This window comes from Mustela nigripes, chromosome 4 (assembly GCF_022355385.1).
Source record: "Mustela nigripes isolate SB6536 chromosome 4, MUSNIG.SB6536, whole genome shotgun sequence".
In the NCBI taxonomy this organism is placed as follows: domain Eukaryota; kingdom Metazoa; phylum Chordata; class Mammalia; order Carnivora; family Mustelidae; genus Mustela; species Mustela nigripes.
In genome coordinates, this window is record NC_081560.1 from 116,307,597 (window position 1) to 116,321,479 (window position 13,883).

Consider the following 13,883-nt stretch of genomic DNA (forward strand, 5'->3'; position numbering starts at 1 on the left):
TGGAAATGAAAGTGACAGCCAAAATGCCACCACACACACACCCCTCCCCCAGAGCCAAACAGGAACGGTCTCCAGAGGGGACAAGCCAGGCCGCAGGGTGAAGAGTACAAGGAATAAAGGAGCAGTGAGCAGCTGGCAAGGGCTGCCACCGGGACTCCTTCTGGATGTTCCGCTGCGAAGGGCAGCCGAGGGCCAGGACCACACACTGCAAGTAGGCAGACAAGGTGGCAAGGTTTGCGCAAGTGAGCCTGGAGAGAAGGGGAGCCTGCCTTGCGGGGAGGGAGACCCCTGTCACACCAGGCCCTGCACAGGTGACCGGTAAGAGAGGGCACATGATGACAGTTGCGGGAGGGCAGAGGAGGCGGTAAGGGCCACTCTCGGCAGGGCACCACACCAGGAGCAGCTGGTGGGGAGAAAACATCCCAACTGATGTGCTAACGGGGCCCTCATCCTATCCATGCGCTGGAAGGAGCTGGAGAAGTCAGTGTGGCCTTCTGGGCGGCCCGTCAGGGAAGAGGCTTTGGGAACCGTCGAGCGGCCTGTCAGGGAAGAGGCTTTGGAAACCGTCGGGCCTGGGGGCGGGCACTCACCGACACCATCTTGCCCTCGGAGGGCATGAAGGCGGGCCGGTTGCTGATCCGCAGCTTGGTCTGCAGCGTGTTGAAGTTGATCTCCAGCTGGCACTTCTCCTGCACCTTGGGTGGCTTGTGCTTGCGCCGATAGTCCCGGAAGTCCTCCAGCTTCTTCTGCATGGCCTGCATGGTCTTCTCCGGGGTCCGGTTCTCCAGCCAGGGGATCGTGCGGCGGATCCACTCCAACAGCTGCCCCCAAAAGACATAAATGCCGCTGAAGAGGCCAGCAACCCGTCCCCCCACCCCCAGGTGAAAAACAGAAGCACCCGACAGTTGGAATGGATGCCACCTAATATTCCTAAGATGACAGAGTATGAATAGAATACTCTGGACTGAGGGAAGAGGATAAAAAGGCATCTCTATGCACATGTGCTGGGGCATGAATGAAAATTTCCGTGTCCCCTGGACCCCACCCCACGGCCACTGGTGAGCACCCCCACGGTCCCACACACAGGTCAAAAACTGAAAGGCAGCACGAGTCATGTTCCACAAGAATGTGACAGTTACAGGAAACTCGGGGACCAGACATTAGCAAACAAATGCCGGATGGAGCTTTCAGATGAAAAACAAAAACCTGACATGAGATGGAAACTCAGCAAAGAATCGGGTTTAACTGAAAATGTAATTATATTTCAAATAAGCTCAAATCTCATGAGTCTACTGACCGGGAAGCTGTATTGCAAATCTGGGACTGACTCAATGCCAAAGTATATTTGAATTTATCATCTAGCTTTTGAGGAAATCCACGTGACAGAATTGAAAACAGTAGTGAATTCCTAAGAATGTATTATATATGCTCCCTTGTCTCAAATCACGGTCACGTTGAAAAGCCACTAAAAATGGACACTCATGATTACTTGGAAAATTAGAGCACTTAAGAATAAAAATTCACTACAATGGTGATACGCCCAGAGTTGAAGGGTTTGAGGAGGATAAATGAAGGACCAGGGAAGAAAAGGAAGGACAGAAGTACTAGGCGTCTGTCCTTTGGTCCTGGTTGTGCTTCTATCCTGATGTTGGTCCCTGGGTTAAACTATGCTGCCAAATTGAATTTTCCCACAGCAGGGGTATGAAAACATAAACTCAATATCATCAGATTGGATTACTAATAACCAGTCCTTTGGAAGATTTATTCCAAGTATCCTGACGCTTTTCCCAGGACAGACCAAATATCAGCTGAACCGAGTCAGAGCAAAGACCATTTGGTCACTGACATGTGTCACTGAAACTGAATTCAGCCCAGAGAGGGTGTGGCTGTGCCCTTCACTCAGCCCAGCCCTTGTACTGGGGAAGCAACGCAGCAGCAGTGACGAGACTGCTTGGTTGCTTTTTAGGCTCTAATCAGAACAAAAAGAAGAGCAACGTGAAAAGCGCTCTTTTAACCAAGAATCTGGCTGAAGAGCTGAGGAAGGCATCCTGGACATTTGTGCTCAAACGCGTTGGACAGGGAGCTCTGTCTTCCCTACATTTCCCTCTAGACATTCATAAGACACGCACTCAAGACTGAGTCGTGTCTCCCAATGGGCTGGACCAGTTCCCAGGACGCTTAGCTGCAGCATGGAGCAGGGCTTCTGAGGAATGGAGGGCACACGCTAGGTGAGGTCAGTAACCAATGAAGCAGGAGAAAAAAAAAAAAGTAATGCAGTGTCCCCTGGGGGCGCCTGACCCTGGAGGTGCAGAGCTGAGTGCGGAATCACATCCCACGTCTGCAAACATGCAAACTACCTCTACGCTTTGGGGCGGTTGGGGAGCCCATCACGATGACTTTTGTGCCAATCAGTATGTCGCTACGAGACAGGCAAGCTCTGAGATCAACTGTGTTTTCCCACTTTGATTCTGTCCGAGATGAAAAATGCAAAGAAAGAAAACACTGACAGCCAGTGTGTCCCCCTCCGTGCCTCTCCCTCTGGGTGGGAATGGACAGGACTGCCGGGCACCCACTTCCTTTACCTCACTCGCTAGCCTCTCATATTCTTCCATCAGCCTCTCATTCTCTTGATTCACAGCAAGAACCTTACATATCCTGTTAGCCGCTGTCTCAGCCTGTAAAACACAATAGGTGAACAGGACAGCTCTGTGGACAGGGACGCGCATGCACAAAATGGAACGTGGTGGGGCAGGAGAGGAGACGAGGAGATGGCGTGCTGATTCAAGGTTAGGGTGGAGGAAGACTGAGGGTATGGCTGTTGAACACTAGGAGTCATTTCACACCTTTTTTACACAGACTTACACGGCAGGCTGAATGTACTGTGGGGAATAATGGGGAGATACCATTAGTCTAAAACACAAGCTTCGTAAAACATCAAGCAAGTTAGTGACAGAAATAAACAGGTCAAGGAAGCCAAAATCCCCCGTCCCTGATTGTCCACCTGAGCATTCTACTGACCTTGTGACTATGGGGTCAGAACTCTCTAGAGAACTTTGGAAATCAAAACAAAACAAAAAAAAAAAAACGAACCAAAAAACTGGGTCCTGAATATATCTTGTCACTGCACCAAGTTCGCTGAAGCCCTCTTGTCTTGAAATGAATACACAGAACTTGCTAGAAGGGATCCTTCCACAGAGCTAAACTTGCTTTAAGATTTGTGTGACCTCCATGAGAAGTCACAGAGGTATATAGAATTCTCGGTCGTCATTTTGTGGAGGAGAACTTGGGCCAGAAGTGGCAAAGTGCCCTGAACCACGACCCCATGATGAATTAAGAAGAGCAAACAGCTCCTCCTGGCCCCCAGCCCGTCTCAAAGCCTGGCCTCTAAAGCCCCAATTGCAGTTAGTGTCATTTGCTGGTGACAGGCATAGAGGAATCACAGAAATGACACATCCTGTGTCTTCCCCCCACCCCTGCCAGTCCATCTGTTTTCTCCAAGTAGATTATGTGAAGGGGCAAGAGACAGTTGAGTAAGGAGAAAGCTGAGGGCCATTTGCCCACAACGTGTGTCTTAAGAAATGTGAATTTTTCTGAGGTTTTAACATCATTATCCTTTCACTGTTTCCATTAAATTAAGATTAGTTTTGAAAGATGTTAGAACAAATCACTGAATGGTGAAGGCAGTTTCTAGGCAGAGTAGAACAAGGGGCCCTGAGAAGGTGCTCATCTGTCCTTGCCCAACCTCCCTGTCACTGTTCAATGACCGTGGTGCCATTTTCCAGGCATTTTTTTCCTAAAGCACCAGTGCTTCCCACAATTAACTAATGAAATCAAAGCAGTATCTTAGAAGGAAGGAAGGATTTAAACAGCAACAACAACAACACTTCAGGAACTGTCTAAAGTTAAAGTTGTTAAGAAACACGAAGGAGTCACAGTTTGGAACTGGGCGTATTAGGTCATCACAACACACTCAGGAAAATTCCGAGGTAAGATGTGAAGCGCACGGACACACACCCAGAAACGCACACGCACACACACGCACACACAGCTAAAACCGGTGCCCCGGGCGGCACGGGCTGAGTACCTGCTCCGCGCCCGCAAACGCGTGGTAGAAGCAGGAAACGTAAGTCATGATAGCTCTTTCATCGGGTTTGGGAGTGTTCACAATGTCTGAAGGGAGGGAAGAAATAACACAGAAAACAAACACACATACAGATGAAGAGCAGAAACCAGGGGGAACAGAGGGAAGAACAGACCGCTCTCCACCGATCCGTTTTCTGGGTGTGTCTGGGGCCCCCGGTCCTAAAGCTCGGGAGGGCTCTCGGGCCCAGGCGTGGTTTGTGAACACAAGGGCTTGAATGACTTGAGCCAGCAGGTTCTCTCGTTTGGTTTCTGTTTTTTTTTTTTTTTTTTTTTTAATAATTGGTCTGAGGGCTTTCTGCACCCCCCACCCCATGATGAGCTTCTAAAAGTGCGGTCAACGCACAAATACAGGGACTGCATGCTATGTATCCGGGCTCGTTATCACGTCCTAATGACTCGTGAGGCCCACGTCCACTCGTCTGTTGACTACATCAGGCCACCTGCCACTGGTGCTCTGGGCCACCCATGTCACCTTGCAAGATGCTGGGAACGCTGGCAGAGCCCCAGGGCCCCTCTCTCCTGCCCCTTCCCCACCCCACCTTCCTAACTGTCAGCTCCGTGGCTTGGCTCCTGGGGGGCGGGGGGGACAAGAGTCACTGGAGAGGACGTGCTTTTTAACCCATTCTGTGCCTACTTACCTTGCCATTTACAGAAATCACCAAGGTAACAAAACCTCTAAAGAGAAGGACAGACACGGCTTGTACTTATTGTGACTCTTGCTACGGTCTGTAGTAGCTGCCGAAACCACCAACAGGAAGAGAAAACAGGACCGTGTGAACACGCAACCTTTCTCCTTCCACCTTGGCGACAACACTGTTTGCTGAATTGCTTTTTAACTTTAAACTCAGTTCGGTCACTGGATAAAACACAGTTAAAAAGAGACCTTGTACTTCCCTAAGGGCAAAACCTAGCCATCGGGTTTTCAGAGGGCATGCCCAGAAAGGATGTGGGGGTTGTGTCACGTCATGGAATCTTCTGGAAAACAAACATGAACGGCATACTACTGCATGGACAGAAAGTAAGATTCAAAGAAAACTAGACTAAAAAAGACAAATGACTGTCTCCTCAGAACCAGACAGGTCTCCTTACTCAGAGGAGAGGGGGAAAGAGAAAAACAATTGGAAAAAAAAATTAAGACACAGAAGGTGAAGGGTGAGTGGTGATTCATGTTTTACATCCTCACCTTCTGTGCACCAGCAAAAGCATGATAGTAACAGGAAACATAAGTCATTATGGCTCTCTCATCAGGTCTGGCAGTATATACTAAATCTGTGTGGAGAAAAGAAGGTTAACTGCCCGGATGTTCTAGCACTCGCAGGCTTCGGCCAAGTGCTGCCTTGGAGAAGTCAAAGCAATGAATCTCCCCACCCCGCACCCCTCCCACACTCAGGCGATTAAAACTTTGGCTCCAGTCAAAGAAGTCAGACCTACAAAGTCACTACTCTCTGTGTCCTTCTGAGAACTGCCAAAGAGAAGGAGATGGTAGCGGAGAAGGTCCCTAAACGGGCAAGGAGGTCACATCCACGTCCAGAATCAGAGCTCCGGAAGCCCACGGGATGCACACGACAGGACATTCCCTGGGACTTTCTCCCGCTGCACACACAGAGGGGGTCAACAGAGATAACCTTCTGTGAGTCCACACCGAACCTACACACCCAGGAACTTAAGCCTGGTGCTCACCTCAAGGAAAGGTTTGTGGAGGAAAACAGAGAAACAACGTTCAGAATCTTTTAAAAGCACAGCAGACGGTTAAGAGGGGGACAACTTTCTACAGTGTTTACTACAGATAACAGTTCACAGGAGAGTGGTCCAAGGAGCCAGTCAAAAATCCCCACTGAGGGTTCAGGCCCCAACACAATGACAGCAGGCGGGAAGGCAAGGTTGCGCCAGAAGGACAAGCGTTCTGACAGGAGGCAGCCAGCTCGCGATGTGGCCGAAGTAAGGTCATGCTAACACAACGCTGCGGTGGTGATTAAGTCCCAAGGGCAGGGGAAGCGAGGATAAAGAGGGTCACACGTGGGGGGACCTGCTGGGTAGTCCTGTCACAGTAAGCCCCACACCCAAGTCCGTCAAGTTCACGACTGCCAGAAAATTCCTGTGAGAAATTACACAGAAATTAATATAGTATGTAAGCATTTTTCTGAACCATTTAAAAGGAATTAGACAAAAAAGGCACAAGGGAGGAGAAAATGAAGGAGTACCAGCACATCTCAACAGCCTGGAAGGAGTCACAGGATGGACACATGCCCAGAGCAGGACTCAGAGGCTAAGGAAAAAAATCAACTAAGACGCATGTCAGCAGGCCAGAGGAATAATGATGGTGACCCTGAACTCACCCTCAACCGCAGTGTATTAGGGAGGTATTAATTTACTAAATGTCTGTCTTCTCCTCTCTTTAGTATCCTAGCTATTAATTCGAGTGGATAAACTCTAGGTAGTTATTTACTCTATGGAAAGTTAAAAGAAGATGCCACACAAATGTAAACTTAGTTTAGAGAGGACAGACAGACATAAAGGAAAAGGAACTATTTATTCTATGCTGCTCTTCCATTTTTTCTTTAAAGATTTTATTCATTTATTTGACAGAGAGAGATCACAAGCAGGCAGAGAGGCAGACAGAGAGAGGAGGAAGCAGACTCCTTGCTGAGCAGAGAGCCCGATGTGGGGCTCGATCCCAGGACCCTGGGATCATGACCTGAGCTGATGGCAGAGGCTTAACCCACTGAGCCACCCAGGTGCCCCAATTCCTCCATTATTTTATTGACTCTCTCCCTTTATAGAGTTTTTGAAAACCATCAATCAATTCGGAGGAGTGTATTTAAGTGTTAATGCCCAATAATGGTGTTTGTTAAAATGTTTAAATTAATGAATGGGTAAAATCAGAATCCTACTTTGAAGGTCCCTGTTATGAGCTTCACTGTATCCCTCAAAAGGATATGTTGGGGTCCTAACCGCCACCCTGATACCGGTGACCATGACCTCATTCGCAAGAAGGCCTTTGTAGACAGAATCAAGTTAAAAGGTCCTGCTGAGAGAGGAAGGATCCTTCATCTAACATCACTGATGTCCTTACAAGAAAAAAAGAAAGAGATGTAGAGACAGAGAGGGGGAGAGCAAGGCCACCCAAAGCCAAGGAACACATGGGGCTTTCTGAAGCTGGAAGAGACAAGGAAGGAACCTCCTCTACGGGCTCTGAATGAAGCATGGCCCTGCCAACAGCTTGGTTTCAGACTTACAGCCTCCAGAATCATACGAGAATAAATTCCTGTGTCTTCAAGCCAATGAGTTTATGATAATTTATAATACAATCACCAGCAATAAGGAGGAACAGAAGACTGACAATGGGCGATAATCAAGTTCTTTGCTTTTCCCCAGTAATCCCAATTAGGGGAAGAAATGGACCGTGAGGGAATCATAGTATTAACCACAAATGCAGTAACCTAAGTTCCTTGACGGCAGGACCCTGCCTGGTACATCTCATTCCCTCCCAAGGTACCTAGCCCGCGGCAGGCACTCAGTCTATGTCTGCTGAGTGGTAAATGACTCACGAACAAGCGAAATGAACGGATGGTCTCCACTATCTGTGCTTTCTACAGCGGTGTGCCACAGAGCGACCCACACGAGTCTGTCTCATACAGAGGGCACACAAGTTATTTGAAACCAGTCCCCAGCATGAGGGTTGCCCAGCAGCAAAATGCTTAGATGTTCCCGCAGATCTAACTAAACTAAATTTAATTCAGACCCAAAATGAAACATGGAAGTTTGAGAGGTATGCGGACGGCTGAACGCTCCGTATTCTCTGTTTCGATTCTCTACCTTCTGGTTGGAAGGAAGGATGTTTTCCCTTGTGGAGTCCTGAGCACTTCCCAAGAAGATTTATTTGCTAAGCTCGTCTCCATGTGGTAAGAAAAATAACAGTGTGTTGTTACAAAAATAAAAATAGTTTTTGTTTGCAGATCACAAACCCAAGTATTCCGTTTCTTTGCCAAAACTGAACTTTTTTACCGAATTCTCCTACTATAGTTTTGCTGGCAGGGTTTTGAGCAGGATTTTTTTTTTTTTTAAAGATTTTATTTATTTATTTGACAGACAGAGATCACAAGTAGGCAGAGAGGCAGGTAGAGAGAGGGGGGGGGGGAAGCAGGCTTCCTGCTGAGCAGAGAGCCCGATGTGGGACTCAATCCCAGGACCCTGGGATCATGACCTGAGCCAAAGGCAGAGGTTTTAATCTACTGAGCCACCCAGGTGCCCCTTGAGCAGGATTTTTAAAAAGAATTCATGAACATGCTACAAATGAAATGCTCTTCACACTCCTGTGGCCAATGACAGAAATGTCTTCAGATTCCTAAGTACGTCAGATGTAATCTGGCTATGAAGTCTTATAAATCCCTAGTCACAGCCATGGCACGACTAGGCCACAGACTTTCTGCAAGTCAATAAAACACAACTTTCCTCTCACCTTCAGCATCCAGCATTTTAGGAATATCCAGGTGCTTCTCTGCAATTTCCATGGCCAGGTTGATATTTCCTATTGGGTCATCCTGCATGAAAAACGCACAACCAGTGTTTGAAAGTATCTTTCGAATAGGAGTTATGAGTAATGTGTTTGACACACCTCATTTCTAGGAGGAGACCTTTCCATGCACATAACCATTACAGTGTAAGTAATTTCCCTTCTTATCTTTTTCCAATCATGTCAAATATTTAGAGAAATACCAAAAATGATATGAACCCCACACAGTGCATGCACACTTCAACTCACAAAATGTTTTAACAAAGCACATAATCATTCCAACAAAAGAAGCCCTATATCGTTAAAACTTTTTTCTTTTTTTTTTTTTTAAGATTTTATTTATTTATTTGACAGAGAGATCACAAGTAGGCAGAGAGGCAGGCAGAGAGAGAGAGAGAGAGAGAGGAGGAAGCAGGCTCCCCGCTGAGCAGAGAGCCCGACGTGGGACTCGATCCCAGGACCCTGAGATCATGACCTGAGCCGAAGGCAGTGGCCTAACCCACTGAGCCACCCAGGCGCCCCTTCTTTTTTCTTTTTTTAAAAGATTTTATTTATTTATCTAACAGAGAAAGAGAGATCACAAGTAGGCAGAGAGGCAGGCAGATGGAGAGGAGGAAGCAGGCTCCCTGCTGAGCAGAGAACCCAATGTGGGGCTTGATCCCAGGACCCTAAGATCATGACCTGAGCTGAAGGCAGGGGCTTACCCTCTGAGCCACCCAGGAACCCCTAAAAGAAGACCTATCGTAATGCGAGCCTTACCTGCATAGTTTATGCATGTGTTTACAAAGCCAAATTGCTGAGTAAAATCTTCCCTTTTGTTTTAAATGTATAAGAAAAATTTCAGCCTTAAAAATAGATTGATTCTGACACTTTGTGAACACTATCTCATTTATACTGAGAGAGATAAAATGTGGCAGTGAAATATTTTCTTGGCTCAGCTACTGGCCATGTGACCTTGGGCAGATTGCTGAACTCCATACTTCGTTCGTCCGTAAAGGTGGGATGATAACGGTACGTACTTCATCAGTACGTTATATTTTACTGTGCACAGCGAAGACAGAAGGAATATGCATGTATATGTAACATACACAAAATAATATGTATATATAACATACACATTAGAACATGTACTAATATACATATTTAATATGTGTGATATACACATATGTCATATGCACATGAGTACATACATACATATATAACAATATATTTATTTATAACACAGCCTAATCGAGAGCTATGTAAATATTAACTGCTAGTGCTCATTACAATCATTTCTCGCTCATCTTTGACAGCCAATTACCACAAGTCTGTTGACCATAGGTAATAAAAATCGGTCATTCTAACGTGCTAACAAAACTAGTTCGATCTAGAACAATCCCTTCATTTTGCAAATGAGACAGAGACTCACTGAGAAAACAGACACCATCTTCGTGTTTGAAGCGTTTTAAAGTAAGTCCAGAATAAGAGAATATGGGCTTTGAAAAGTTGAGGATCTCTGGCAACCTTGTGTTCCGGAACTGTGGGATTCACCTTTCCCTACAAGTCAATTCTCCACGAGCTCCCCGGCAGTCACCGGAAGCCGGCCAGCAGACAGGCAAGGAGCAAGTAATAACAACGGAAAAGGGAGCCAAAGGGACTTCTTGCAATGACCATGCATGGCACACAGGGGAGGGCGGCATGCAGGGACGGATTCCACACCATGACACAGCCACTCAAGGGAGCAGCCCCCTGTGCACACCAGCAACCAGAAGGACCAGGGCCCTAACCACCACATGCGGCAATGTTTTCTGGGCAGGCAGTGCCTTTAGTCCTAAATCCTGAGAGCACAGACTGTCTGCCACAAGGTTTAGGAGGGGCATGGACTTCTTTCTTCCATCACAGATTACATTTTTAAACTACGTTTCTGAAGAAAGAGTTCTGAGAATATTTGAAACTTAAGTACACTAAAGCTTAAGCTTAAAGAGAAAATTCAAATGTAGCACTAAATTTTCTAAAGAGACCAAAACCAAAATCAATAACAAATTCCCTTTTCTTTAAAAAAAAAAAAAAAATGTTTTTAAGGGAGCCCGGGTGGCTCAGTGGGCGAGTCTCTGCCTTCAACTCAGGTCATGATCTCAGGGTCCTGGGATCAAGTCCCGCATCGGGCTCTCTGCTCAGCAGGGAGCCTGCTTCCCTCTCTCTCTCTGCCTGCCTCTCTGGGGCTTGAATTCACAACCCCAAGATCAAAAGTCACATGCTCTTCAGACTGGGCCATCAGGCTCAAACGCTCTTTTCTAAAACTACAACTAATATATTCTCTCAATCGCAAGATAATGGTAAAATGTCCCTCATGTGAGAAGTAAGTTAATCAGTTCTGAGTAAAGATGTCTGCATTTAAATCCTTCAGAAAAGGGTAAAGAGAATTTAAAAAGAAGGCTTCGAGTACTTGAACTTTTCTTTCCCCTCCGCCAGAAAAAGCCCATATATCTTCCCTTTTCATATTTACAATCTGGGAATGTAAAATCGCTAAGAAGCATAAATAAAAACCTTCAGGGTAATTCAAGCCAAATCGACAAATGTATCTTAATTTGGGCCAAAAGGGTGACTTGGCTTTGGGTCTTGTCCCAACCTATTTAGTATTAGTAATTAAAGTATTTTCCTGGCTGCCTTTCCCGTCTGCACCACGTGCCAGGCGAGCTGGGAGACTCAGCTGGCGGTAAGCTGCGTGTTTGTGTGAGTTCAGTGCTGACGTGCTCACTTTCAGGGTGACATGCTGAGGGACAGAGAGGATGTGGCATGCCAGGCCCCCAGAATGACCTTGTTAAGCTTTGAGTAGTCAATGAGGTCAGGCCGATGTCTGTGGATGAGCGCACAGAGTCCAAGGCCATCCTTCCAGCTGCACCATGGTCAGGAAGAACAGGAACACATGTTAATGCAGAGAAAGCAGCAGCTTACGTCTTGGACAGACGTAATCCTCCAAGTGGTCCCTCCTGTCCTTCTGTCACACCAACCCTTGCCCTGAGACTCCTCCCTATCTGCTGGCCCAGTCTCGGCTCTGGCATGGGAGAACCAGCGACACCCTCTTCTCACCCTGCCCTCCTCCCTGGTCAGCACCCTCCTGTCCCCATCCCTCCTCCCCATCTCCCACAAGGACCCTCCTGAAGGGTCTGCCCAGAAACCACACACAAGGACATCTACCCTTAAATGTCCAGGACATACATCCCCCTCAAGATCCTTAGTACACCTGAAAGTCACTATGAGCTCCCAGGGACTCCTCTGTCTTCATAAAGTCCTTCACATGTTTTCAAAAAGGCAAAGACACGGTAGCACCCGAGGGACTCAGCAAGGAGGAACCCGCACTCCTGGTCTGTCTCCCCAGAGACGCTCACACAAACTGTTCTCTAGACAACCCCCGATTTTGAGCTTGCCAGAGGCGACTAGAAGTTCACTGAGGGCTGGGAGTGGGAGTTCTGCTCCCCAAAAGGTCAGGGGAAGAAAGAAACTTCAGGGGGCTACAGAGCTGAAGTGCTTGACCCAGTCTTGGGCAAAGGAGGAAAGGCGAGAAGGTCAATGAGTGGCAAGCGGACTTCCACACCTGCCTTCTCCTTTGGGGCTCCTCTTGTCCTCAAGACAGCGTGCTGTAGGGACAGAGAAGTCCTCTTTCCCACCTTTGCACACTGAAGGCCTGGCTCAGTGCCTGACACTTGGTAGATACTCTATGGTATTTGTCCACCAGGAGAACCTCCCCCATTTTCCCTTGCGGCTCCTGCTTGCCCTTCGTTTCCCTGATAATCCACGGTGGCTGAGGACCTATTCCTATTCCTGAGTAACCCACGAAACCGAGGGTGAAAATACAGCCCTTCTACTCTCAGAAGACGTGCGTGAGGAGGAACACTGGGGCAAGTGATAAACCCATGCTCTGAGATTAAATTTAGACGCCATTCATGCACGTTCCTGTCATTTTACAAATACAAGTTTCCTCCTCCTCTCGATCCCCAGCGCACAAACTTGGCCGAGGAAGTGACTTTCTCTGCAGCACAGAGAGAGGCGCTGGGGTATGGACAGTACGGCAGGATGACACGCAGACTCTGCCTCGGTGTCCCTGCTGAGAAGCCACACCTGCCGCCTCCCCTGCCGCCTCCTGACAGCAGCAGGTGAAGGTCACGGTGAGACGCATGCCCACAGCCCCCAAATAGCGAAGGCCCATTCGGGGGCTGAGCAGTACCATGCTGTTTTACCAGCCCCTCAAAGCCACTGGATGGGTTCCCCAGAGGGATCTTAAGTATCAGAGATGCTACAGCCTTGGGTCCACGGCAGACGTAAAACGTGCCTCAGACAGGAGCTGGGAGATACTAGCAGACATAACCACGGCCCTCCCAGGACTCCAGGAGAATCTAAGAAGCCCAGTGCCTTCCTTGCTCACCTGGTGTGGAAGTTCTGAATGTTCACGTTTCTATAAGGAGCGGTTTTCCTTTGACACCAAAGCAGCAGACCTTCTTTGGCAGAGGTTTCTGTAATGACAGCCAAGAAACAGTGTCCACCTGTAAATACTCAGTACTTAAGGCACCCAACTCCCAGGCTTGATAAGAGACCTCCCGGGGCAGGGGTTGGAGACTACCAAATGCATCATCTCTTCTTGTGATCTCTGCTGGGACCTTGCTCCTGGGGACAGACTGCTGAGGACACCAAAGGGACTTGAAAAGGCCAGCACGGGGGCAACCACAAGCTACGACATCATAAACACAAAATCAGACAGCGGGGATACCGGCAAAGAATTGTTTTTAAGGTTTCGTTTAAAAACTTTCAAGTTTCTGGGGCACACCTGGGTGGCTCAGTGGGTTAAGCCTCTGCCTTCGGCTCGGATCATGATCTCAGGGTCCTGGGATCAAGCCCTGCATCAGGCTTTCTGCTCAGTGGGGGGCCTGCTTCCTCCTCTCTCTCTGCCTGCCTGTCTGCCTACTTGTGATCTCTGTCTGTCAAATAAATAAATAAAATCTTTTTAAAAAATAAATAAATTGATAATAAAAATTTTCAAGTTTCACTTAAAAATTACTACAATGCCCTAGACTATGACTTCACTAACCTGTCATTTAATTCTTTTATCATCTTGGGTCAATGGGATGCACAGAGACCACCGTGCCTCAGATTTATTCCCTTACCCGCTGATTTGTATAATACCAAAAGTCTTTTATTAGTACGTTTCAGGTTTGGCCACTTGAGTTCTGATGAAGTAAAAACAATGGCA

The 13,883-nt window shown here is 47.5% G+C and overlaps 1 protein-coding gene across 4 annotated transcripts in view; it reads right to left on the reverse strand.

The window, feature by feature from the left end:
* Positions 1–13,883, reverse strand: part of ACTN2 (actinin alpha 2) — a 65,808-nt gene that overhangs the window by 19,830 nt on the left and 32,095 nt on the right. The window contains exons 5-10 of one of the 4 annotated variants that reach the window (XM_059397373.1): positions 13,062–13,149; positions 11,456–11,534; positions 8,603–8,684; positions 4,085–4,170; positions 2,583–2,675; positions 591–821 (exon numbers count right to left, since the gene is read on the reverse strand). In XM_059397373.1, the coding sequence (XP_059253356.1) occupies positions 591–821; positions 2,583–2,675; positions 4,085–4,170; positions 8,603–8,684; positions 11,456–11,534; positions 13,062–13,149 (659 nt within the window). Of the gene's footprint in view, positions 1–590; positions 822–2,582; positions 2,676–4,084; positions 4,171–5,326; positions 5,413–8,602; positions 8,685–11,455; positions 11,535–13,061; positions 13,150–13,883 lie in introns of those variants that run through there. The other 3 variants (XM_059397372.1, XM_059397374.1, XM_059397375.1) reach the window with 3 other exon arrangements.